The 27,833-nt window shown below is 42.6% G+C and overlaps 1 protein-coding gene across 4 annotated transcripts in view; it reads right to left on the bottom strand.

Moving 5' to 3' along the window:
• Positions 1 to 870: 870 nt before the first annotated feature.
• Positions 871 to 27,833, bottom strand: part of CNTN6 (contactin 6) — a 131,339-nt gene continuing 104,376 nt past the window's right edge. For 3 of the 4 annotated variants that reach the window (XM_077184627.1, XM_077184628.1, XM_054639940.2), the window contains 12 exons: positions 19,937 to 20,064; positions 17,723 to 17,898; positions 17,259 to 17,376; positions 16,292 to 16,450; positions 16,050 to 16,199; positions 11,862 to 11,932; positions 9,487 to 9,721; positions 8,371 to 8,486; positions 6,686 to 6,872; positions 2,972 to 3,084; positions 2,082 to 2,250; positions 871 to 1,425 (listed from right to left, as the gene is read on the bottom strand). In XM_077184627.1, the coding sequence (XP_077040742.1) occupies positions 1,292 to 1,425; positions 2,082 to 2,250; positions 2,972 to 3,084; positions 6,686 to 6,872; positions 8,371 to 8,486; positions 9,487 to 9,721; positions 11,862 to 11,932; positions 16,050 to 16,199; positions 16,292 to 16,450; positions 17,259 to 17,376; positions 17,723 to 17,898; positions 19,937 to 20,064 (1,756 nt within the window). In that variant the 3' untranslated portion in view covers positions 871 to 1,291. Of the gene's footprint in view, positions 1,426 to 2,081; positions 2,251 to 2,971; positions 3,085 to 6,685; positions 6,873 to 8,138; positions 8,252 to 8,331; positions 8,487 to 9,486; positions 9,722 to 11,861; positions 11,933 to 16,049; positions 16,200 to 16,291; positions 16,451 to 17,258; positions 17,377 to 17,722; positions 17,899 to 19,936; positions 20,065 to 27,833 lie in introns of those variants that run through there. The other variant, XM_077184629.1, reaches the window with a different exon arrangement.

The following is a 27,833-nucleotide window of genomic DNA, read 5'->3' as shown; positions in this document are numbered from 1 at the left end:
GATAATCAACATATTTTAATGTGTTCTTTGAAGGATTTCCATGCACAGCTGAACTTCTTTTACTCATTCATGTGCTGACACATCCTCACCCCCATTCCAACAGTCCCCTTTTAAAAATATTTGGGGTATTTGGTTACCTTGTAGTTATAAATGTTTACAAAGATGACACAACATGGATCTGACAGTGGGGAAAAGAAAACAAACTTCAGAGCAAAGTGAGAAGGAAGAAAAGATTTCCCAGTAATGAAATCAGGCAAAAAACACCTTTTATCAGATGTAGTTCAAGCTGGCAGGAGCGTGGCTTCAAGTGTTGAGCTGCATCTCCTGAGTTGAAAGCCAAGCTCTGGTGTTTCATTTGTCATTCTGGGGACTCAGGAGATTGAAGGGCTTAATTAGCTGCTTTTATTTATATTTCAAGATGATGAAAATCAATGTTCTTCTCATTTACCTTCACACCCAACTCAAAGATGAATCTACACTTTCAAGCCACAGCAAAGAATAACAAAATCAGGAGAGAGCAACTGATCCTGCTTAATGACAGCTAGATTTCAGCTCTCCCTCAGAAAATATTCAGTGTCCCTGGAAGTTCTGCTGATCAGAACAGTCTGTGCATTGAAAAGTCCTTTAAAATGGATTTGAGAATATGTGGAGTGTCTGAGGGTATAAAAGGTGCTGCTGTTTCAGCTCTGCTTCAAGGCCTGCTGATGCCACTGAAAGTTTTTCTGTGGAATTCACTGGGCTTTGGGTTGGTCCATAGGAGACTCATTTTATTTATAAGTTTTATTATAAATTCCCCTTTTCTGCAGAAAATAGCACAGGGTACTTCAAATAATGTGTTTTATGACACCTCCTCTAATACAGACAAGTGCAAAAAGTAAACAAATAGCTTTTATTTAATTGAAAGTGGGTTTTTTTAAACAGGATACATCGAAGAACATGAGATAAATAATATCCACATCACAAGAGTTTTAAATCTCTGCTCCCCCCCGTGGCATTCAGCTTGCACAGGTTGACATTCCATTAAAATGCTGTTCCAATAACAACTACTTGGAGAAAATTTGAGACCACCCACGTGTCAATCCCAAATTAGGTTTGGCATCACTCTGTTTAATTAATGCATGTTGATTTACCCCTTCATTTCCAAGCCTATTTTTAAAAATTCATGGAATTTTGGTGCCTCATATTTTCTTAATGAGAGACCACTTCCTCCTCCCTCCCCCTCCCCAGTGTTGATTTTTCTCAGGAATGTTGCTTATGGTGAAGAATTAAGATAAAATCTACACTTTTATTTTTAGAAGTCCATGGCAGAGCATTGCTGGAACCAGCAAGGAACAGGGTTTAGAAGAACAGAACTCAACAGCAGGATCCCAGATGCCAATGTATGGTTTATCCTTTGGGATAATTTCATTGCTCCAGAGCTTAAACCTGCAAAAATATAAACAGACAGAGGTAAATCTGTGTCAAAATTAGTTTTTCTTTACATTTTAGCTTAACAGCAATCTCTGTTTTCTTTTCAAGATGAAACATTATCCACAAATGTAATTTCTATTTATTTGTTTATTAAACTGTAGTGGCCATTTTGTGGAGTAGGGTTTTGGATCAACACCTCACCTTTCCCGTGAGTATCTTCTTCAAGAGGGTTTTGACAATTTTGTTGCAAAACAAACTATGAATATAAATATAAAAATGCTCCCTTTTGTATGAATAATAAGTTATTTAAGAGAGCAGAGGCAGCACCCTCTGGGCCCACCCCAGCACAGCCATGGGACAGGGCAGATTTAGGGCCACATTTTGTGGGAGAACTTTGACTTTCCCAAGAAATCTTATTCCTGTGTCCTTCCCTGAGCTCTGCATGCCAGGGCAGTGGAGACCTGCACTAAAAATAAGGTGTGGAGAAAAACACTTTCTCCTCTAATGAATGTCAGAATATCAGAGACAAATTTATAGGAGCCAGCACCAAAAAGCACCAGGAGGGAAGACACCTGTGGCAAGGGACAATCTGGGAATCTGTTGTGCTTAGAGGCACAGATTTCTTCTTATGCAACAGCATTCAGAGGGGGGAAAAAAAATATCTCACTTACTCGATATTTTTGGAATCCTAATTTCCTCACTGCTGCTGCCATCGCCACCGTCGCTGACGGTTCTTATCTCGATGAGATAATCTTCTTCAAACGGGACCAGAAGTTCAGCTGAAGTGTTGTTTGTCTCCAGGATATGGGCTTTGCTCTGCCTGTTCTGTCTGTACAGAATCTAAGCAGAAAAGGGATTGGAAAACAAGGGTTATTTAATTTTGTTTTAAGTTTTAATGGGTTTTTCTGGGGGGATACTGAGAGATTCTTCTGTCGTGTCCCAAAGTTTTCTGAGCACTCTCAGCATCCTGCAGGGTGTTAAAAGCAATTTAAACAGGGGAATAAATTCTGCAGGATTTTGGGGTGGGTACCACAGCAGGTGGTTTCCTAGAACCTGAGGATAATCAAAGAATTCTGCACTGAAACCAAACTTTAAAATAAATTTGTATTTCCTTTAAAAGCAGATTTATGGGAAGGATTTTTGGTTCATACATAGATCTTTGTGTGAGTATCTTTCAGTGTCTTTTTTAAAGGTACATTTATGAACTCTCAGAGAGTGAGAATGTTTAAATGTGGTTTATGACTGCCTTTAATGCTTCAAAGACTGTTCTCTATTTCATATATATTTGTGAAACTCCTTCCCTGGAGATATGAAAGCAAGAAACTTTAGGTAAGTAAGATTATAAGGGGACAAGAGAAATACAGGATTGGGGGACAGAAAATCCCTCTGTTGGGGTAAAGAAGTCCTACTCTGAATGAATATTTGTGTAAACATCAGTCAACCATCCCAATAAATCCAGAAAAATCCAGTGTTCCAGGTAATGAACACTCATTGTCCACCAAATCTCTGCACCTCTATTGTAACCAAAATATCTGATTGATGAGATAAAGGAACCACTTACTTTGTAGCCCAACACCTCAGACTCATTCTCCATTGTTTTCACATGCTCCCAGTTGAGGCAGATTTTGGAATTTGTCAGCTTCCAGGCGATGTTTGCTGGAGGTTGACTTGGTGCTTTAAAAAAAGAAATAAAAAGGATTATGATGATAACGAGATAAACTGAGTATTAATTTTCATAGTGAATCTAAATGAGCTGCTGATATGGGAGTAGCAAATGCTTGGGTACCTAAAAGAGCAAAACAACATTTTCCAGTCCATCATTGCTCTGGTATTAGTCAGAATAAAGATCTATTCATAGCACAGAACCTCTTACTGTGAGACTTCATTTGCAAAATTAGGCACAGCCTGACAGCGTCTGACAGTTCAAGTTATATTTGAGAGATTTTGTGCAAGGAAAATGTTGTTCCATTCTGTATTTCCGTGTCCTAGAGGATGTTTTGCTGTCTGGATCTCCAAAAAAAGCTAAAACTGAGAGCAAACGACAGAAGCCAAGATTTCCATCAGCCAGGACAGGTTACAAAGAGCTGCACATGAAAGTCTCCATGTGATCCACCATGAAACATTGTAGGATTTTAGAAATTCTCAGCACAATAGGCTGAGAGCAGCTTTTTCAAAGGCTTTTTATGCCTAAGTGCGAGGACTTTGAAAATTTGCCTACAAGTGACTGGAATTGAATCCTGTGTGAACATGTGAGGGTGGAGCTGAGCCTTTGAACTGAGCTCGGATTTAGGCCAACACGTTCTCTCCTGCTCCATGGCACATCCTGCCAGGCCCTGCTGGCTGGTGGCACAGGAAAGGAGGGTTGAAACAGAGGGAAAAATGAGGAGAGAGCTGGAGAAACACATTCCAGCCCTGATTCTAAATTGTTTAATCTGGGATCCTTCTCTTCCCCGCTGTGTGCTGGTGAGTGATGGAAGGAACAGTTGATTTGGTGATAATTTCTTTCATTTCCCACAGAGATAAAACAAATGGATGGGTGCTGCTGTTTCATATCCATCTGCCTCGTGGTTTTGGAGAAGTTTAATCCATCCCTCTGGTAGGGAATGAGATGTTGGTGGAGCTCCCAGGTGAACGTCCAGGGGTGTCCTTCCATCAGCCACACTGTCAGTGTTGGAAAAGATTCATTTCTTTATGAAGCCATTTATCTACTCTCACATACATCAAACTGGAAATTTATTTAAATATGGCTTGAAAGCTCATTGTTGCTTTCAGGAAACATTTTATATATGGAATTGGATAACAAAATAGTCACAAGAGGCAAAGGATGTCAAATACTTCATTGGCTGTGCACTCTGAAGAGGTTTGAAATCACTCAAAAATGGGTGAATTACAGCCTTGACCAAAGCTTTTTGACATAGAAACTTAAAGCTATCTTAATTCATGATCTTGAGGCTGAAAAAACACCACAGGAGGATTTGCAAAACAAAATTATCTGGGTTTTTTCCAGCCAGAAACCAGAATAAGTGGTAAGAGCACTTTCCCAAATCCATAGGAATATCTGCTAGCAAACCCAAGCAGTTCCAGGTCTAAGATTGGCAGATTATTTCCTCAATTAATTCCTTGTAATCAGTGCTCTCAAGAATAATAGAAATCCCAAATATCTGCTTAAGTTTATTGAGGTGCTGATGTTATTGTCATGGTTTAGCAAGCAAACACTTGGCTTTGTTGCTGTACTGAGCTGAGGTTTATCCATGCAAGTATTTCCAGTATCTATATGTAATATTGATATATTTAATGTGTATCTATTTGTAAGGGAAAAAGAAGAGGAAGATAAAAAGATAAAAGGAAGAGGAAAAGGAAGTTGAATGGAAAAGGAAAGGAGAAGGAAAAGGAAGGAGAAGAGGAAAGAGGAAGTGGAATTTCTGCAATCCATGCCATATAATTAAAGAACCAGAAGAGAACAGCTCTTTATGGAGCCATGTCCATGGTTTGAGGACCTCAATTCCACCTCCCTAAGTACTTTCAACTGAAACCAGGATGTCACCTTAGACCTTACATTGATCTTAGAGAAGGACACTTCAATCAGAATTGCACCTCTTTGGCAGAAGGATCACTTCAGCTCTGCTGAGTCCCTGCAATAATGGCATGAGCAGAAGGCTGCAGGAGTGCTGGATGCTGAGCAGGGAGACAGAGCTATTACTTTGGAGCTCCATCTCCTGCTCCAGATGCACATTGTTTATATTCTCTTGACATATTATCTCTTCTCTTATTGCAAGTGCTTGCATCTTCCCCAGACAGAGCTTGAAATTTTAATCTATATATTTAAATATTAAAAAGGTTATTTTGACTTTAATTTTTAAATGAACCATTAGCACAATCCTGAATTTGACAGAAGATAAAGTAGATGTAAAACAAAAGCAAATTTATTCCTTCTGTGTTTTGTCATTTGACTGCCATGTCTTTAACTTGTCTTTCATTCAGATGCACATAGGAATAGAGGGAAGAATTCCCAGAGATGAATCTATTTTCTATTGAAAAATGGACTGTGATGAAAGTCATGGAATCACAGAATGGTTTGGTTGGAATAGCACTGAAATTTCATTTCATTCAACCCCCTGCCATTGTCACAGACACCTTCTACCATCTCAGGTTTTTCCAAGCCTTGTCCAACCTGGTCTTGGACAGTTCCAGGGATGGGTCTTGTTTGAGCCCTTCAGAAATATCTTCTCTTGCTTTATTTTTCATTGTTTTATTTACAATAAATATTGGTTTTGTGGCAATTAAAAAAATCAATTAACTCATTCTTTAAGTTGTTCCTATCTTGCACTTGGAGCAATGGCATGGAACAGCATATAGAAAAGAGGCAAAACTGGTGAAACTCAGGAGAAATATTTCCCTTTTATGCTAAAGTGCTGATCAATAATTTACTGGGAAAACAGATTCCAAGGAAGAGAAAGCAGCAGAGGGCTTTATCTTTAGTATTAATTAAAAAAAAAAAAAACAACCCACAACTAAATTGTGTTTATATCAATGTATCCCTTATGCTGAGCTCTGCAGTGCAAAGTTCAGAGGTGTGAAAACCCCTCTGTATTTGGTACATTCAACAGCTTCCTTTAAAACCCCCAAACCAACACAGCCTCACCCCAGAATCTCTTGTCTGGCCTGTGGGACATCCCTCCTTTATTGGCTCTGCACCTCTGGAATCCCCTGAAAGCAAGGGGGCTGCTCTTCCTGGGCAAACACAAATCCTCCCTCGTGGGCACTGGTTTAGGACCAGAGGAAGTTTCTCAGTCACTGATTTTGTTGTCTGACTTATGAAGAAATTTGGGATTCAGTTTTCCTTGCTGTTGAAGCCTTTGGCAGGGATGGGTCATGGGGAGCTGGGATGTGCCTGTCCCAGCTGGGAATTTGGGACCCTTGTGTGGATGCCATGGGACAGAGAGAGAAATGGCAAACGTTTCTCACAGTGGCTTGTGAGAACTTTCAAGGAGTTATAAAGTTGTGATAACTTGTTAAGTATAAACAATCTACAGGTGGTGTTTTTCTACTTTGTCTTTCTGTTCTTCTCAATTCATACAGCTCCCTGGAACTCTATGAAAAAGGTGTTTTTGTTAACTAAGCAATCAAATAGAATCTATCGCATCACTCTATAAAACTGCACGGTTCTCTTCAATAAAACCTTCTTTTGCTCTTTCTGTAAAACTGCCTCTCACCTGTTCCTGTGTCATTCTCAGCACAAAAGTGACCCCCTTGTTGTGCCAAACCCAATACTCACGGGATTTTTTGGTGGTGACATTCACGGGGGTGCTGGAGGGCCCTGTCCCCGCAGTGTTGTAGGCTCGGACTGCTGCAAAATACACCGTGTTAGCTCTCAGGCCCGTGATGTTTTTGGCTGTCACATTCCCACTGACTCTGACCTTCCCAGCTGTGCTTTCCTTGGGATCATCTATCCAATATAAAACCTAAAAAGCGAGAACAAAGAACAGGCAATTCATTGTGTTCCAGCAATTAGAGGCTTGGCTGGGAAGCAGACATGCTGACAAGGAAGATTTCGAGGAATACAGGATTTTTTTTGTACTCCAATCTAGCAGGATGTAAACCCTGGCATGAATATTTATAGAGAAGCAATAACATTTCAGAGACTGAATCCCAATTAAGGAAGGAAATGAAATCCTTAAATTTACAGATGTCCAGAAGGAAACCTTTGATAAGGTAAGGAATGATAAAAGCTTTGTTGGTTTTATGGTTGAACACAATGAAAGAAAACCTTAAGATATACAAAAGAGCATTTATCTCAATCATCTAAAAGGTTTTTAATTATTTTGTATCCTGGCTCTAGTTTTGATTCAGTGACACCTACTTAGACTTGCTATTTTTTTCATTTAGTAATTGACTTAGGAAGGTTTTTGGACTGTACTCTTACTACTTTCATTTATACCTTGCAGTGATAGCACAGAATTTAAAGCGTTTTTGACTCGTTTTCCTCTTATCTACAAATAAAAAAATAAAAAGAAAAAAAAAAAAGAAATTGTTTCACTATGCAAGTAAAATGACCAGGAATGATATCTGACATTACTTAATCCTAAAATCACAGAATCATTTAGGTTGGAAAATATCTTTAAATCCAACCATTAACTCAGCAATGCCAAGGCCAGCACTAAGCCACATCCCCAAGTGCCACATCCACACAGCTTTTAAATCCCTGCAAGGATGGGGACTCCTCCACTGCTCTCTTCAAATGTTTGAGTTAATGGTTGGACCTGATGGTCTTAAAGGTCTTTTCCAACCTAAATGATTTCATTAAGAGGAGGGAGAAGTTAAAAGCCTTTCAGTGCACCACAGCACAAGCTCTGGGTAGTTCTGGAGTACATTTATCCAGCCCTGCTCTGTCAGCAGTGCCTCGTGTGCCTGTCCCCAGATCTGAGCACAGAAAATCTGTGACAGAGCTGCAGTTCTGGGCTGTAAACCCTTCTGATAATCTCAGGTGGCTTGCTGCTAATGAGAGCCAGGGAAAGAGCTCCATGCTCTTGGAAGCAGCAGTTTGTTAACTGGGAGGAGGAACCAGACGGCCAAAAGGATTCTGGACAGCAAAGGGACAACTTCAAGGTGTCAGAGCCCGTCAGCCCGTGGCCCAGCCCCTCACCTTGTAACCCAGTCCCTCACCTCATAGCCCAGCATCTCACCTTGTAGCCCAGCACCTCACATTGTGGTCCAACTCCTCACCTCGTAGCCCAGCCCCTCACCTCATAGCCCAGTCCCTCACCTCGTAGCCCAGCCCTGTGCCCATGGCCCAGTCCCTCACCTTGTAGCCCAGCCCCGTGCCCATGGCCCAGTCCCTCACCTCGTAGCCCAGTCCCTCACCTCATAGCCCAGCCCCTCACCTCATAGCCCAGTCCCTCACCTCATGGCCCAGTCCCTCACCTCATAGCCCAGCCCCGTGCCCGTGGCCCAGCCCCTCACCTCGTAGCCCAGCACCCTGCCCGTGTGCCGGTTCCAGGGGATGGGCAGCCAGGACACCTCCACCGCCGCCGCCGACACGCTCAGCGCCGAGGCGCCCGCCGGGGCCATCTGTGGCTCTGGGACAGGGAGAACACAGCTGCTGGGACATGCTGTGACCACAGGGACAGTGCAAGGGGAGGAGAAACAGCAGGAAGAGCCCCTGGTGTAACCGTGAGGTTTGCTCTCCACTTATGGTGGGATGTCAGCAAAAGCTGTTCTCAGAATTGCCCGTTCCCCATCTGCTGGAGCAGGTTTTCAGAGATCAGCCACACTGACTGGTCTGAAGAACCAAACCCTCTGAGAGAACACCTTTGAGTGTCTCCCAGTTTTCCCAACACACTCAGCAGGAGCACCTTGGGGACAAATTAGTCAAAACAAGCCCTCTACTGAAAATCATTCTGAAAATTTGCCCCTTCTAGTTCAGATTCCCATCTCCTGACTCACGTCTGTTATAAACATCCAATGAGCGGGTTTGGGCAGGGCCCTTAAAAACCCTGGGAGATCTGCCTGACTGTCACAGACATCTTTTATGAAAAATCTTTTCCTTAGGATTGTTCCTCCTGAGAAGCTGAGAGGCCTCAGGAACAAAATGTAACCAATGGTTATCTGCTGCTGTGGAATGCAACAGGTGCATCTGGGATTGGGCTCATGTGGTTGTTTCTAATTAATGGCCAATCACAGCCCAGCTGGCTCGGACTCTCTGTCCGAGCCACAAGCCTTTGTTATTCATTCCTTCTTTTTCTATTCTTAGCCAGCCTTGTGATTAAATCCTTTCTTCTATTCATTTATATAGTTTTATATAATATATAGTTTTATATAATATGTAGTTTTATAACTATATATTATATAGTTTTAATATAATATATATAATAAAATAATAGATATCATATCATATAATAAATAAATATAATAAATAAATATCATATCATAAAATAATAAATCAAGCCTTCTGAAACATGGAGTCAGATCCTTATCCCTTCCCTCATCCTCAGACCCCTGTGAACACGGTCACACCTGACCACATCTGTCACCTGTTGCTGCTACACACCCATTACCACTAAGAGTAGCTTGTGTTACCATCCTCTCCTGAGTAGATGATGGAAATGGAGCTCAGGGTCCCTTCTCCCTCGTTGTTGTAGACACCAACTTTGACCTCGAAAGGCGACAGGGGTGTGATGCTCTCGTTCCTATAAATGTATTTGCTGGATTCCACCGAGGCCACCACAGCTTTGGTCCAGGTTGTTGAACCAAGGGGACGGAACATGACGACGTAGCCAAAACCTTCCCCGTTCTGGAGCTCTTCTGACACTGGCTGTGGTGACAAGGCAGTCAATAAAGGTTTGCATGTATCCACAGTTTTAATTGAATCTTCAGTCACTGACTGTATTTTAGTGCTATTGATTTAGTTGGCTGTGCCTTGGAGAAGATAATAATGTTTGCCCCATCCGTCAATGTAATATTGAAATAAAAATCAAAATAATAAATCTATCGGGGCAATCAATTTAGAAACAAAAGATCTGATCAGCTCCATTAAAGTTGTCTCTTTCAGGCATGAAGTTTGCAAAATTAAAAGCATTTCACTCAGTACAAGTTGTAGCTTGTAGATTTTTTTCCTTTCCCCAAAGGGGCATAGGAATGCTAATTTTAAATAAATGATTTTAAAGGAAAAAAAGAGCTGGGAAGGAACAAATGTATACAAAGAAATGTGTGTCAGTTGTATAATTGCCTGCCTCTGAGTACAGTGCTGATGTATTTTTTTCAGCAAGAAGAAAGCCTCGAGTACATGAACATATTCTTATTTAAGTTCTCAGAACAGAAATGTTCCTGCAAGTCAACATGGCAAAATTAATGTTTCTATTAATAAAATCTCATGTCAAGATATGTATGAAAGGCTCAAACTGAAAAGGCAATTACAGCAACACCGTGTCCAGCATGAAGTTGGGTTTTTCATGGGATAAAAATACTTCCACATTCTCAAAGCAAGAGGACATTTATGAAATAAAATCAGGATTAAATGGAGAAAGGAAGTGTTTCTCAGTAAAACTGCATTTATTTCAGAGGCTTGCATCAAAGGAAGGGGCATGGAAAAGCAGGCATGGAAAATGGTGCTAAAAGACAGCAAAAGGGTCAGGACCTGAGTCCTGGCCCCAACATCTTCTCCTGCAAACTCTTGGGAGCACAAACAGTGTGAGATGATAGGGGAAAATCTGGAAGCACTTCAGAACACTTCAGGGCACTTATGTTATTTTTATCATAAATTCCTTCTAATTCCAATAATAAAAATACTGATAATAAGCCTGCCCTGCATCTATAACACATGTCCTTCCTTCAGGGTTTTACTAACCCCCAATATTCCCCTTTCCATCTCTTTTCCAGCCCTGAGAGAATTAAATGTGAGGGATGATGCCTCACTGGGGATTTATAGGAGTTCAAGCTACTTTCTAGAGCATTTAATTTGTTTTTGAGGCTTCTGTGACCTCAGATTTAATCAAGACATTTAGTGAGCTCATCACAGAAAGCCGCAGAGTCGCGTTCAGTGTTGTTTGCTGGCCATAATTAGGATTTCTTCTGATTGTTTTTCAGGACACACTACAGAGTCCAACAGGATAATTTGACTGAGATATCTCAGGTTGTTTCCTATTTTCATGTTCTTCTGCTCCCAAAGAGGAGAAAATGAAACAAAAGAGTGAAGGGTTGCAGATGGAGGAAAACTTAGTTCAGGGAAAGTGGAATTTCACTCTGTTTGCAGCACAGGGAGGGGAAAACATCTGCAATGTTATTTATCTAGTGGGAATTTTTTAAAATTTCTTTTGATCTGATTTTTCACTTTTTGACCAAGCAGCTACCCCATCACTTCCCAGGCTTTTCCAGAGGCTGCCTGCCTTCATCCCAGGGCCTGTGGGAAGCTGCTGGGAGGCTGGAAATGGAGGCTCCTTCCCACAGTGCTCACTTTCTACTCTCTGAAATGACCTGCACTCACCCTTTGCAACTTGTCTGGCATTAACTGCTCTGGAAATGTGTATTCTCTGCTCTCGCTGGAGTGCTGCAGAATTAAAGGGCTCATCTCCTTTAACGCATAATAGGATATGTCTTGTCAGCACAGTGTTCCAGAATGGAAAACATGTAAACAAAAGTAGGAAAAATGTAAATGCAGAAAATGGCCAAGCAGATTAGTGTGTTAAGCACCTCCTGTACAATGGAGATAAGAGGGTTATGCAGACTTCTAAACATCTTTACAACATGCCTCTTAAACTGTTTATTTTCACAAATTGTTCCCTATAACACAGAAAACTTGCTGTATATCTTACAGGCTGTTTGCTCTCCACATCCAGGGTGAAATCCAGGCTCGACCAAAGCCGGTGACCAAAAGCCTTTGGATTTCAGCAGGGCTGTGGTTTCACCCACAGATTTATCCCTGTAGGACATGTGAGGTTCACTGAGCTCAGAATTACCTCCCATGTGATGACCAGCTCGGAGCGGCTCCCTCCTCCTCCGCCGATGTTCGTGGGTGCCACCACGGGAACTGGAGAAGAAAAGAGGTTGGAGTGTGCAGCTTCCCCAAGGCTCAGCCCTGGGGCCAGCCCTCTTTAGTGTCTTTATGGCTAATCTGGAGCTCAAAAGTTCACAGCTGGCACTAATTTGGGTGGGAGTGTGGATCTGGGCAGGCTGGATCCAGTGGTGTGAAGCTCAACAAGGCGAAGTGCAGGGTCCTGCTCTTGGGTCATAAACCATAAACCACATAAACCATTGACAACAGCCCCATGGTGCACTCCAAGATGGGGGAAGAGTGGCTGGAAAGTGGCCCAGCAAAAAAGGACCTGGGGGTGCTGAAGATGAGGCCAGGTGTGCCCAGGTGGGGAGGAAGGCCAAGGTCACCTGGCCTGGATCAGCAATGGTGTGGCCACAGGAGCAGGGCAGTGATTGTCCCTCTGCTCAGGCCACACCTCCAGTGCTGTGTCCAGCTCTGGACAAGGCAGTGGTCAGCCAAATGTTGGACTCAGTGATCCTGGAGGCCTTTCCAAGGGGGTGATCCAAGCATTTCCTACCTCACCTGCAGCCTCCCAACAGCGGAACAAGGATCACATTGCACAGCAGCCCATTTGAAATGAAGTGAAATTATGTTTACACGTTTTCTAAGGCTGAAGCCATAGATGAATTTGATACATGAGTACCCTGGTTCAAAAAATTAATTAAAGAACAGGAAGCATCAAGTATCTGACATTATTATGCCTCATCAACTAATTGGCAAAATGATGTTCCATTCAGACTGTAGCTGCAACACTACTGATTTACTAATTATGCATTTGTTCAGTAAACATGTTGTTGGAGCAATATATTAATTTTTTTAATTGGTTGTATGCTTATCTTAGTGAATTCAAAACTCACAAATTGCTTTTCTCCTTCTCCCAAGACTGTAAGTATCCAAAAGTTGGTTGATGAGAGTTGGATTTCTCCAGCATTCCACAGGTGCGTGGCACCAGAGGTGGAGGACTGAGATCAGGGAACTTTGTTGAGGTTGAAGGGGCCCATGGTGGAGAGCCAAAGAAAATATCAGCATTTCCTGCCTCTTGCTTTATATTTCTTCTTTAAGGTCCCTTCCAACCCAGCCCATTCTATGGTTCCATGTTATGTTCTTTTTCAGCTGCTGGCGATGTGTAAGAGAAGAGAACATCCCTGGAATGGACAGAGACAGGAACTCTCTACAAGACATTTGGTTGTACCATCTCCAAGTCCTACCTTCAGAAATGTCAAGATTGTTGTCTCATTGTCTTCATTCATCTCTCCCTGTCTGAAAAGCTGATGTGTAGGGTGAGAAATAGGAGGGATGTTTACATCTCAAAAGCCCTTTTTTCAGAGATTTTGGGCAAGTTTTGCCAAATCTGCTTGTCCTTCCCATTGACAAATGCATTAACCCAGCTTCAGAGGTGCCAATAAAAGCAACAGTGCTTAACGTTCACAGAAACTGATGTCAGCCCATAATATAATTTGAATTATATATAATTAAATATATGAATTATATATAATTTCCAGATTTTAGTCCACGTATAAATAAATATCTGATTTCATCCTCTAGAAATGGGAGGAATTTCAGAATAATTTTGCTGTGCAGCCGTAAGAGTGAGTAGAAGAGAGCAAACAGGCTGGGCTCTCCTGGAGGGTTTCACAGGGCTGTTCATTTTTGTCACTCACAATCAATGTCTTTGGGCACATCAGAGGCAAACGATCTCAGACTGACAAGAGCTGCATGGAAACAGCAAAACAAACTTTCAAGCCTGGTGTTTCACTGTTTCATGAACCAAGTGATGCTCAATTAGCTCATGTGTTAAATGTGTTTGGTACTTGCCACATTTGCAAGGGGAGGATTTTGTGCTGCGGCTCAGCAGAGCCTCAACTGGGTCAGAGTTGAGAAACAGATGAAAATTTACAGCTGAGTGCACCAACAGAGGCTCAATTAATTCTCAGCTCCATTTTAATGAAATGAACAGTGGCTCATTTGCATTCACAAATCTACTAAACTCAGATTTTAGCTGGCAAAATAGTTATTACAACAGCTCAAATTCACCCTGTCCTGGTCAGGTATTTGCTGTCTACACTGCCCTGCTGATTTCAGGTTCCTATTCTGACTAAAAAATTAAAGAAGCTGATATTGTCCCACTGCACTGCAACATTTTGAGACAGGGGTTTAGAGCAGTGAAGGGGTTAAGCAGCTAAAAACCTGAAGTGAGTCTTTCTGTCTCTTTTGTTAAACTTCAGACAGAGCTACACTGCACAGAAATAATCTTCCTTGTGTCATTGCCATGATAAATAACAATAATTTTATTGTTTCTTTCTCCTCATTGCCCCAGTCTTGTGAATCCCTCTAAGAAACAAATAAATAAAAGCTTTAAAAGATGAAAGCTTTCAATGCCTGCCTAGTTTTGAATATCCCACTTCACAAAGCCCCACGGTGGTAACAGCCACAAAAACCTTCTCAAGATTAATTTGGTCTTTGTGATCAATCATGTAATATAGAATATTCATTTGAGATACTCTGCTGGGAAATTTAAAAAATTTGACCACCTCTGGAAGGTGCTGGGGTTGGATCTAGATGGTCTTTAAGGTCCCTACCAATCCAAACCATTCTGGGATTCTATTCCCAGAAACAAATGGATTCCACATTCTAAAAGAAATGGATTTTCTTCTGTACAATGTACAATACTGTATTTTGAGTTCTGTCCTGAAATGCAGCTTGCCAAACTTCAAAGCTTGGCAAATGAGATAAACAGAGAAGAGAAAGTGGGCTGTAAAAGCTGCTTCCATTTTACTGCTTTCCATCCCATAAACACTGATTTTATAGGTGGGAGACAGTTGATAAGCAGGGAGCTGGGAGGAACATAAAACAAACCAAAGGTTTGGGCTGCAAATAAATTGTACCAAACTGAGCAGGTCAAAGGACTGACAGTGTTGGTCACCCAAGAATGAGGCAGCTTCCCCTGAGGTGCCAAGTCCCAGAAGATAAATGAGGAAAGGTCAGACAGACAGACAGAAAGGATCCACTCTGGAGTCAGTAGAAGCTGCTGGTTTCACTGGGCTTTGCATGCTGTCATTTATTTCATCCAATATCCAGAGTTAAAATTATCCTGCTCCTCTTGATGCTCAGGTATCAAACCTCTGCAGCCAAGGGACATGCAGAGAGTGAAGTTGTCATTTCATGTGCAAGTCCCTGAGCAGGATAAAAACTTGGATTTAATTGGGAGAACAAAAATTGTTCTGCCCAATTGCTTGAGTGAAAGGTTGATTGGGACACATTAAAGGGAGGAAGACAGGATAACTCCAGCTTTTATCGTGGAATGCCAGAGGGGTTTGGGTTGGAAGGGACCTTAAAGCCCATGGAGTCCCACTCCTGCCATGGGCAGGGACACCGTCCACTATCCTGATGCCTTGTGCAGGCTGCCCTAGAGCAGAGGCTGGATGGAGTTACAGAATAGAGCAGGGATTGATTCAAAGCATCTCCTCCATGGACCCACCTGGGGCAGCACAAGAGCCCAGCCAGGGCTGCACCCAAGATGAACCAAAATGGCCCCAAAATGAACCCAAGATGAACCAAAATGGCCCCAAAATGCACGGCCGGGCACGGGCTCTGTCCCTGGGATCAGTTCTGCTCCATTTGCACCTTGCAGTTCATTGTCCCATCCCAGCTTTAGCCCCTGCAGTCCCATCCTTGTTTTTCTCTCTCCAGCCCACGGGGTTTGTGCTCTTGGGCTGAGATTTGGGTCATTTGTCCTTGGTGCCCAGCTGGAGCAGGAATTGTTTTGTGTCCCTGCTCTGTGCACAGAGCTCACCATGCCCTGATGTGAAGCTCAGAACTGCACACTAAAGCAGCACAGAATGTGAAAAATAGAAAAGCTCAAACCTGAGGCATCAATCCCAGGTTGCTCCAAGTCCCATCCAGTAACGCATTCTTGTGGAACACGTTGGATCCCCGCCAGTGGAATTGGGTAAATGAAATTCCCACAGCTGAGAGCCGGAAAAGCCTGGCAGGAAGCAGGGCCTCACCTGCTGCTTTGGTTTTCAGGAGAGCAAAGCCTGGCAGGAAGCAGGGCCTCACCTGCTGCTTTGGTTTTCAGGAGAGCAAAGCCTGGCAGGAAGCAGGGCCTCACCTGCTGCTTTGGTTTTCAGGAGAGCTGAGGGCCTGCTGGGCTCCCCGATCCCAACGCTGTTGCTGGCGACCACACGGAACTCGTACTCAACCCAGGGGCTTAAATCCACCACGGTGGCCTTGTGAGTCCTGCCATTAATGACCTCAGGAGCTGAAGGCAAATATGACACCAACAATGGGTTTTTGAGGTAATTAACGTTACACACTAAATAAAAAATCCAAGGCAAGTCCCAAATTGCTCACCTGTGGCGACCGCCTGCCATCCCACCGAGAAGGGAGTCCTGGTCTGGACACTGTAGATCTGCACTGGGCTGTTGTTATCTGCTCCAGGCTTCCAGGATAACCCAGCAGTTGTGCTAGAAACATGTTCAACTTTAACATCTTCTGGTGGACCTGGAGGGCCTGACACGATCAGCATTTTAAGAGGAAAGTATTGGGAAGAGAAGATTCACCGCTGGAACGGGTTGGGCAATTCTTACTTTCTCAAGTCAGAGGAATTATTCATGAAGCTGCAGTGTCATAAAAGCTGCACAATCCCTAAATGATGGCTCCATGCCTGGATTTCATTTTTATGAGTCAGGAAAATTAATGTCTTGATGTCGCTAACATGAAAACTACAAACAAAGGAATGATTTCTTCTTTGTGTCTGACAAAGAAAGGCACCCAGTGTTGTCTTTTGTTGAACCATTGAACAGCCTGAGAATTCCTACTGAATTCAATCAAAACTGAGGTTCAGAAGGAATGCAGGATAGTGCACTACACAGATTTCTGATTTCTCCTAGGGTTTACAAACCTGCTCCCATGACAGCATTTCCTCACTGCTGGCAGTAAAAAGCTGAGTTAGAAAATATTATTTCATATTATCTCCAAATAGGGGAAAGGAATGAGGTATTTTGATTTTCCCAGCTTGCACAGTGACCCAGAGATGCCTGAAGGAAATAACAACACTGCTGAAGTTAGAGGACTTCCCTCCCATCTGTGTGGCCCAAAATTTTTGCCAAAGACACCAGGGCAGAACTCCAGAGGTTCTCCTGAGGTTGGCTGAACACCAGGATCATGCTGGCCACAATTTTGGGGCCAAGAGTAAAAGAAAGGGAACATTTCACTATTGAGATGTGGAATTGACATCCTAGGAGCTATTTAAACAATAGCTGATGTTAAGAATTCCTAATTCCTCTAGAAGATAAGTGTGTCTCCCTTACAGACATACCTCTAACAATTATATCTGCTGTTGCAGATTGAGTGTCTAAAGAAGTTTGCACCATGCATACATATTTCCCAGAATGATGCAGCTGAATATTTCTTATCATCAAATCCCCAGCAGATTCCTGGAGAGATTAAAAAAAAAAAAAAAAAAAGCAAACTAATCACTCACAACATGCTTTCCATACTGGGCATTTTTATAAATTGCTCAATATTAATACAAAATTCAGCTTTTAAATTAAAATATTCATAGCTATCATCAGTTTCTTTCATGGGGACATTTTTATTATGGCTTCACAAATAACTCAAGCGCCTTTATGAAATTTAGGGAAGAAAAATAAATGTTTGCAGCCCTTGTAAAGAAACAGTGATTTGCCAGGCACATAAAGAGCGAGGGAGGAATTATGATAAACATTCGTGTCGTGTAAAGACTGTGGCAAAGAGTTTCATGAAGGACTTTGGGAAACTCACCCTTCCAATCCTTTCAAAGTGATGGATTCCTCTGCTCAAATCAATCCTCTGGCCATTGAACGACCACGAGAAGCCCACGTGCAGGGAGGGGTCGTGGGACACCTGGCATGGCAGGACAATGCTCTCTCCAACTGTTGCATCTGTGTCAGAGGGGGGAACAGTGATCACAGTCCTTTCTGAGGAGACAAAAAGATTACATGTTTTTAATTAAAGTGCTTATAAAAATAGCAGTTATGGAAGGAGGTTTGTGCCATTCGGGAAATGATTTCAAACTGGCCCAAATGTTCTGTAATAAAGGGAATTCTCTCTAATATAGAGATGATTTTAGACCACTCCTGTGGCAGTACCACGGCCACATTGTGTGCCTGAGAGTGAGCAGATGGGAGAGGAACACTCTAAATTAGTTTATATTTATATTAGGAACACTCTAAATTATACTACTTCATAAAGCCCATAATCAATAGTTATGATTTCAGTCAAAAACTACAGAATTCTCTTAAAAACATGCCCATGGTTCTCCAAACTTGAAGAATTATCCTGGCCAAAAACTGCAGCAAAAGCAAAATTGCTGCACATCTCCACTTACTTTAGACATTGACATCCTTAATCTTTGTTAATGTCAGTGGCACTTTCCTCCACAGCACTGCTCAAGTTACAGCTTCAAAGACATTCCAGGCAGGAAAATTATTAATTTGATCATTTTTAACCCATTACATGGAGACCCAAACTTGCAGCTCTTATGAAGGGAAGTATCAGCTCACTGAAGGGGAAAGAAATGGGTTTATATGGCTGCACTTTTGTTGATATGACTGGCAGACAGATTAGAGATAACAACCACTTTGTTGTAAGCAATTCCTTTGAATAAAGCTTTTGTGCATGCAAGTGTTATAAAGTGAGAATTTAGACACACGTAGAAAATGAGAGCAGAATCACTTCAACAATATTAATATGATCTGAAAATAATGTGAGAGGAGGAGAAGGGAATTTGCACGAGCTGGGTTAGTTCAATGCTCGTCACAGCTTAATCCAGAATTTAGGTGAATCTTAAATCGCAGAATTCTGGAAAGGATTTGGGTTGGAAAGGACCTTAAATCCCACCCAGTGCCACCCCTGCCATGGCAGGGACACCTTCTACTGCCCCAGGGTGCTCCAAGCCCCATCCAGCCTGGCCTTGGACACTGCTGCTATCATAAGAAATCTCCTTTATTATTGGCCTGAAACTGTTTACCTCCACCAAATAGATCTTGAAAACTGTTCTTTTGGGAATTACACTGGCTTTGGGCATGAGGTGTGTTTTTTAGTTGTGATAACAAAAAATAAATGAATTTATTATGGTATTCCATCCTCTTGCACCTCTTGTTGTATCCTCCTCATCCCCACTAATTCAGAATGTTCACTTGGGTGATATTTTTTACTTCTTTTATGGGCTTGTCTTCAAAACTTTTATCTCAAATACTTTTAAAAGCTTCTTAAAAGCTCTTGGTTCTGTCTTATCCATCTATCTTGCTTAGCAACAGCAAACATGCATTATATGGCAAATCCCATTCCAGAGGAGAAAAGAGGGGAGATGTGAGTGCTGGAGGTGTAATAAAGACTTCTCCCACAAAGAATAAACAACTCAATGAGCAGCAATAAACTTAATTTGCACATTAGCTATGCTTTCCCAAGTTCTGACATTTCAGTTGAAAATAATGCTGAAGCAATGAGGCCTATAATTGAACAGCCCAAACTTCTCCAGAGGGGAAACAAAAACAAATGTTCCCTGCAAACAAGATCATTTTTATACCATGTTGTTACTTGGTGTTTTAATAAACTTCATAAATGCCAAACAAAATAAGGGGTTTTTTTTTCCTGTTTTAATGGGATTTTCCCATATTTCCACAATGTATGGGACATGTGAAAGGGGGAGAACCTCAATGAGGTCAGAGCTGCAGAAACTCTGAAGTTCTTGGTGTTTTCATTGCTGGCTGTGCTGCAGCCCCATCTCAGGTCACACTCTGAGCTGTATCAGTGCTAATTGCTCTGTCAGAAAGTGAATATTGAAAATATTTTTGCCAGATGCAAAGTTAAGGAGGAGCTCACACTGCAGGACCATTCTGATTCTGCTGAAAAGAAGGATATTAAAATAAAATAGTTACAAAATCAGAGACCCTTGGGTTGGAAAGGGTTTCTGAAGCTCATCTCAGTCCACAAAAGAAGGAAATTCTGAAATACCTTTCACAATCAGGTTCCCTGAGTTTCTGGCAGTTCCAAACTGGTTTGTGGCGACACAAGTGTAAACCCCAGCATCCACCTTGGAGATGTTGGAGATCCTGAGGCTGCCATCCTCCAGGAGCACCACCCTGGGGAAAAACAAACAAAATGGAGCCCCAGAATCCCAGGATGGCTTGGGTTGGGTGGGATCTTCAAGCTCATCCCACCCCCTGCCATGGACAGGGACAGGGACACCTTTCACCATTCCAGGTGGCCCCAAGCCCTGTCCCACCTGGCCTTGGCCACTTCCAGGGATGGGGAATCCACAACTTTCCTGGGCAACAATAGGAAAATGGAAATAAAAGAGACTCCTGGCAGAGGAATAGTAACAGAAATGCAGCGCTGCTTTTAATATCTAAACGTTTCCATCATGATTTTTCTTTTCTACAGTAAGCTGAATCTGTGTTAACCAATTTTCACCTCTTCTGCTTTTTAATTTCTAGATTGGAAATGCTTTATTGGCAAACTGGGGTTGATCATTCACTTTTCCAGGTGGCTTTCTTCCAGCAAAATCTGGAATCTCAAGAAAAAAGTCAAAAGACTCAACTTGCTACTTACTTGTGTTCTATTTTACCATGGTTTTGTTGTATTTTTTGATTTTATTTTACAGATCCCACTGCTCCTAAGCCAAGCTAAGGTTGTGTGTGAGCCCAGCTGCCCGTGGAGTTCTGTCAGGATTATTAAAAGATATTATCAGACTGGCTGAGATGCTCTAATGCCACCTCACAAGCCAAGGAGCCAAATCAAATCCATCCCTGTCTCATGGGGCCTCCAAACCACCCTGGAGTCGCTGAGTTGTTCATATCAGTGTGCAGAGAATTGGGGAAATTGCATTTAATGGTAATTTCAGGACCACTCCTGAGTTTTATGGACAAAATTAATTTTTGAGCTTGTTCATATTTTATTTTTTCATGTTATTGAGATGCTTTGGGATGTAAGTCAGGAGAAGGATTGGATGTGATTTCCTGGGATAAGCTGTCACTGTGCCTGGCACCCTTCTGCTGTCACATACAAGGGCAGGACTTCAGGATTTGGGGGATTTTCTACAGAATCACACAGAACACACACCCAAAAGTAGAGGATTTTCAAACCACGGCCTAATTAGCAACGAACTTCAGCACAGAAAATATTTTTCTGTCATATTTTGGGACTTTTCCCCCCAGTTCTTCAACATCCATCGGGTAAATGTGGAACTCGAACAAATTTTTTTCTGAGTTTAGAAGAAATTTAAGACATGAAGGTCCTGGAAGTTTCATAAAAATGGGGTGAGGGTCCCTCTGTGCACCTCCTCTTGCCACTAAGCTCAGTCCTCAACAGGCATCAGAGAATCTGCAACCAAATGCCACATTTCCTTACACAAATAAATTCAGTGTAAGCCACAACTCCACAGGAAACCAGGCTCCATTCACTCACAGCAGCACTGCATCATTTTTTATATCCCTCATTTAATTGACATTTAACTCTAATACAAGGCTCCTTTCATAAAATAGAAAATATCTAATTCATGCATCACAGCTTGGGTATTTAATATTTATTACTAACAACATAAGATTGGGTGATGTACTGAATTATTAAAGGAAATGAACAATCACAAGAGCAGAAGTTGGAGCTGGCAGCAGCATCAGAACCATTAAACACACAAAAAACCCATCACAGTGTGTTTCTGTTTCCCATTCTGGCATTTTTACATCTGTAACTGCAAGTGGAACACACATCAGACCTTGTCCTGCTCCTGTTACACCTCCCAACAGCTCAGCTGGGAAGGAAAAGCACTAAGCTTGGATTTCTGGTGATCTTCTGGATTATATCCCCCTAATTTCACATGTCCCACCCTCATCTGACCTTTCCCCGTGGGAATTCATAAAATTAGAGGGAAAATGAAAATGAAAATGAAGCAGATCTTAACAAAGATCTGCTGCTGAGCAGGGCAGGGTGGATCTGGGACCAGGACAAGCAGAGATGTCCCTGTGCAGCTGGGAGGGGAAGGGATTTGGGCTCGAGTGAAAAATCTTTGTTTCCTTGGCAATAATCACCAGGTGCTGCAGCAGCTCTGGGTTTGCCCCTTGTGGTACAGTGAGGGAATAAGTTCAGGTTTAATAATCCATCATTTTGACCAGGAACAGAGCAAAAGAGGAGGAGGCAAAGTCCCCTCCTCATACAGGGATGTGTCAGCTGAAGGGTATTGTTTGGATAAGGAAGGGGGAGTGAAGCTGTGCCAGGGAAGGTTTGGGTTGGATTTTTGGGAAAGGTTCTTCCCCCAGAGGCTGCTGGCACTGCCCAGGCTGCCCAGGGAATGGGCACAGCCCTGAGGCTGCCAGAGCTCTGGGGGAGTTGGGAAACCCTCCCAGGGATGCCCAGGTGGATTTGGGGTGTCTGGGCAGGGCCAGGAGCTGGATCTTGGCACCTGGGGCAGTTTCTGGTCCTTGTGGGTTCCTTCCTTCTCAGGATATTCCACAATCCTGTGATCCCAGGAGCTGAGCTGGTGTCACAGCTGTGCATCAACACAGCAGCCCTGGGTCCTCTCCCTCACACACTGTGACTGTTCCAAAGGCAGCTTTGAACATGAAGAAACATTTCCAAGTATTTCCCTTCTGCCTCTGCAATATTTTTTTGCATTAATGATGCTTTTCTTCCCATCAGCTTGCACCAGCCCCCAGAAAAACTGCTGGTGATAAAATAGGGGATGCAATGGAGTGGCTGGGTAACATATGGTGTTCATCAAACAGCATCCAAAGAGATTCCAGTGTGAATCAGCAAATGCTCAGAAATTGGGCACCTGAATAATAATTCATAACAAGCCACCTCAGTGTCTTTCTCTCCATCAAATATTGATGACCTGTTACTTTTACTGCAGTTGTACCTAAAAGCTCTTAGGTGCAAATTAAAATCCAGAAGTGGCATAAAGCAAAAAAAAAATTAAAAAGACAATCTCCAACCCCAAAAGCTCCAATGTAGGTAAATACACAGGAAAAAACAGACAGTAAAATACAGAATAGCAAAGGGGAGAAGCTTTGAAAGCTCCATCTTAGCCCCTGTGGATTCTGGTTACAGCTTTTCCACTGAAGTTTGGTCATGCCTCAGATTTTTCATCCCTGTATTCTTCATGATGAATTGAGACCTCGATAATTCCCATCTCTCTCATTTAGCCACTAAGAGGGGTTTGTACCCACTCAGGAGCTGACAGTGTCACGTTTGATCTGAAGAAATGCTGCTCTGAAACAATATTTCAATGGCTGGGCAGGCTGAGGATGGAATGGCTCTTTTAATGGATCAAAAAGGAGCTTAGCAGAGAGAAAATCTGCAAAATAAAAGCTCCTGAGTTGTTTGAAACAGGTCACGCTACCTAACAACAATTAGAGCGAGGAGTAAATAAAACACTCAGGCAGAATTTGTGTAACAGCACAAAGAACTCCAGAGTAATTAGTTTAGTGGGGAAAGGAATGACAAAAAAAATGTTTTTAAAAGTGAGAAATTTCCAGCTGTCCTGAGATCTGTGTCGGGAGAGGGGTGGGAAGACAGAGCACAGCAGAAAATCAAGATGCTGCATTTCAAATGGAAGAAAAACAACAGCAGCCTCTGAAACGCTGCCCCGGGTGCCAAGAACAGCAAAGTTGCCCTAAACTCCCTCAGAGCCACGACTGAGTGCCCTGGGTGGGTTCAGAGGGGCTGCACTTTGCCCTCTCCCATTTCTCCCCCAAATCAGGGAGCTGTGATGCACAAGGCTGTGGGAATATTGTCTTTAATGGGCTTTGGATCAAGCTCTGACAAATGGTTTAAAAAGAAGCTGTGAAAGGCACGTCTCACCTGCTGGAAACCATTCCTTTTCACAACATTTGAGGCTGTGTGAAGGCTATAGATAATAATTCTTAGCAGCTGCATCACAAGACAAGGTAATTCCAAGTGCTGTGACGAGACAGAAAAGTTTAACTTGTCCAACACAATGCAAGGACAATATTTTGTCTGCCAGGAAAACTGGACTTCTCTCAATAAGTAAATAAGTGCCTGTCAAAGGCCCAAAAACACAAGATGTGAAGTAGATCTGATAAATGCAGGACTGTGAAAGAAGGAGGAGAAGGAAGAACTCAGGGCCCAGCTGAGTTCATAAATCTCTGAGGCACCAAGGGATTGCTTAAGCCCAGCCTAACTCTGAGCTGGCATTTCTGATTACAAAATGCTTGAATCCTCATCAGTCCTGCTTTCTCCTGTGCTCCTGCCTGGTGCTACCTCTGGGTGAGCAGCTTAATTAAACCAAGCAAAAGAAGAGATGGAAATCCAGTTCTGACTATTTGTGCAAAGTTCCTGCACACAGGGTGAGTTGGGAATGCAAAGAAATATTATTCCATATAGAATTGTGAAATGGTTTGGGTTGCAAGGGACCTTAAAGATCATCCAGCTCATGGGCAGGGACACCTCCCACTGTCCCAGGTGCTCCCAGCCCTGTCCAGCCTGGCCTTGGGCACTGCCAGGGAACCAGGGGCAGCCCCAGCTGCTCTGGGCACCTGTGCCAGCATTTTGTCACCAGCAATGTGAAATATTTCTTCCTCATTCCTAATCTAACCTCACCCTCTTTTACTTTAAACCCATCAGATATAAATATTGAAATTCCCCTCTGAGTGATTCCATCAGGAGATGAGCACCATGTGCAGGCAGGGAAAACAAACAGCTTCCCCGGGATCTGCTGCAGCCACAGCTCCGTGTGATGTTCAAAAAGAAGAGTTTGCAAAGTTTGTGCAGAAGCCAGAGGCTGTGGGGAAGAGGTGAGAGCTCATTAAAATTGTCACACATACTTTTTAAGTAAAGAACTTGAGAAATCAAGCAGGGATGATAGGTACAGCTTTTAATTAACCAGGCCAAACAAACCATCTCCGAGCGTGTTGTCTTGTGTGAACAAAAGGTTGTTGATGGCTATTTGCTTTGATCTTAAGAGCATGAAAGAATAATATGTATTTAACAAGGCTGAAGGAAGAAATAAAATCTGAGAAAAGAAAGAGGTGTCAAGTCATTAGATTTAAAAGTGCAGCAGGGGTGGCTTTGTGCATTGCTGCATTGTTCAGCCAATCTGTTTTTGGGAGAGGGGGATGTTAATTCATGGATATGAAATGCATGGATTCAAACAGCAAAGGGCTTTGAAATCCCCATCAAAATCTTGAGCTGGATCCGTGTAAAACTGGGTGGATTCTGCAGCTTTCAGCACTGCCAGAAGGGCAGCTCTCCCTTCAAGGATGTAATTCTTTTCCAAATAAAGTAACCCTGATACTTTGTACAGATTCCCTCTCCTTGTCTCCTGTCTGCTCTCACATCTGACACCTCCCAGCATTATTGAAGCCTCATCACGGCACTGTGCTGATAAAAAGAGAGGAATCTGGATCTGATGAAATCAGAGGCAAAGTAATTTTTATTATCTGAGAAATCCTATTTGAAGCCATGTCTGCTCAGCCTCCCTTTGCTGCTCAGGAGCAAACCCCCTCTTTATTTCCAGGCTGTGCAAAGATATATTGTTTATAAATTTCTCCAGACATGCTGCCAGACACTGAGACAATATCTGACTCCTCTAATTTTACCAAGATTGAGGAGCAGGAGAGGCTGCATTAAAAAACTACAAAGGGAAGTGAGTGAGGGGCAGAAAGATGAGCACAACTCCCCAACGACTCGGAATTAGCAGTGATTTATGCAGATGGAAATGTGAGCAAAGTTTGGCTGAGTGAATGACTTGTCCCTGCTGCTGACAGCCCTGGTATTTTTGAAAAGGTCCCACTGAATCCCATCTGAGATCTGACTGTCTGTATCATATGTTAATGATCTTTGTACCTGTTTATTCTATTCTGAGCATAATTTGTATGCTAATAGTGTTGCCATTTAATAAACTGCGCTTAAAAGATTTTCCTTATCTGCATGCTGATATAAATGAGCTTCAGGGTTGACTGACAATTAACTGGAAATCAAATAAATGTCATTATAATCTTTTAACTATTTGGATCAAAACAAAATTACACAATCCAGCTGAATAGTCTTATTAAAATATTGTAGAAAATAATATTATTAGAAATTATTAAACGTGACGCTAGAACTCTTCCATCCTATTTCTTAAAATTCTCCCCTCTTCCTAAAAATAGAATTATTTTTGCATCAAATCCCTGCAATTGGGACCACAAATATTTATTTATGTAAATATATACAGCCCTCTGAACTGAGCTGTACTCCATACAGATTCCAGAGAAAACACAGGATTTTCAGGAGCTGCTACTGCCTTTAACATAAAATAGCAAAAATTGTTTTGCCCTGTCTGTAACACACTCAAGGATTAAATGTGAGGCAGATGTTCCTCTGTGATGGCCAAAGAAAAAAAGTGACAAAAGCACCCAAATGTGCCCAAATGTCTTGTAGTGACACATCCCAGAGCTGGCAGCCAGGGAATACTTGGCAACAGCACCTCTGTGTGTATGGGAAAGAAAAGCAGAAAAGGAACAGAATTGCCAAATAAAACAGCTGCCAATTTCTTTATCTTCCAAGTTCTGCTGGTTTTATGAAATCTTTGTAACTCCACTACATCAGACAAAAGCTGTTCCAGTGCAGGATGGGATGGCCACACTGCCACTATTCTAATCCCACCATTAATCATCATTTTTATGATCCAGGCACTATCAGGAGCTCTGACTCAGCCCTTCACACAACTAAATTCACTCCAGATGTAAAACTAAGCCCTTAATATGGGATTTTAGTAGAATTTAAGCAGTACAGAAGGGCCTGAATTGCCCTCTGCGTGGGAGTTTCATTCACTTGCAGGAAGCTGCTTCCCTCTCCTTGTCAGAACACATTTCAGGAGCACAAAACCATAAAACCCTCTGGTAACCTTAAAGAATTCTGTCCAGACAACAAACAGCTGACACCAGCATGGCCCTGCTTGGAATTCAGAGACCCTGGAATAGAATCAGAGACCAGAAACCCCCAAAATAGAATCAGAGGATGCCAGGATGGTTTGGAGTGGAAGGGACCTTAGAGCCCATCCCATTCCACCCCTGCCATGGGCAGGGACACGTTCCCCTACCCCAGGGTGCTCCAAACCCCATCCAGCCAGGTCCATCACCTCTAATTTCTTATGCCTGTTGGTTGGGCTCCCCCTGGACCTGCAGGAAACCTGGGGCAATCCTCCCTGGGCTGGTGAATTTAAGCCCAGTTTGAGTGACAATGATGGGGATAGAATGTGGTTCACTGGAGCCCCAGACCCGCATCCTTGCACAGAAAGTTTCTGTCTTTTGGATGTGTTAGTCACATTCTGTCACTTATGTGTGTCCCTTCAGCTTTTCCTTTCCTTTTCCAGAGTTCTCTTTCAGTGAAAATCTGGGAAGATTTTTAGCTCTTGTGGAAAAGAAGCAATGAAAGAGCAACCCTTGTTTGTCTCCCAAAATCCCAAACCAGAGCTGTTTGTGGCCTCCTACAGATCCTTCAAGGTGCTTTTCAACAGTGCTCTCACTACATGACCCTTCCCGCTCCAAATGGCCCCAGAAATCCAGGAATTCCTCCCTGGAAGATTCTTTGTCCATCATGCCTGTCCCTGTGCCCACCACATTGTCCTGTGCAGGGCCAGCAGCTGGACTTGGATGCTCCTCGAGGATCCCTCCCAACCTGGGACATTCTGCGTTAATCAATGTCCTTTATGTCGCCTCCCCAACACACCTTGATCTCTTCCCTCCAATGTCACACTTTCTTTGAGAACTCTGGGAATCACAATCCTTGATTTGGTGCCTGTGCAGCAAATCTGGTGCATTTTTTCCCAAATCCGGGGCATGTTTTCCAAATTTGGTGCATGCTTTCAAAATTTGGTGCAGGTTCTCCAAATTTGGTGCAGATTTTCAAATTT

The sequence above is a fragment of the Agelaius phoeniceus genome, chromosome 11, assembly GCF_051311805.1.
Source record: "Agelaius phoeniceus isolate bAgePho1 chromosome 11, bAgePho1.hap1, whole genome shotgun sequence".
Classification (NCBI taxonomy): Eukaryota; Metazoa; Chordata; class Aves; order Passeriformes; family Icteridae; genus Agelaius; species Agelaius phoeniceus.
This window is presented reverse-complemented; position numbering and strand designations above follow the sequence as displayed.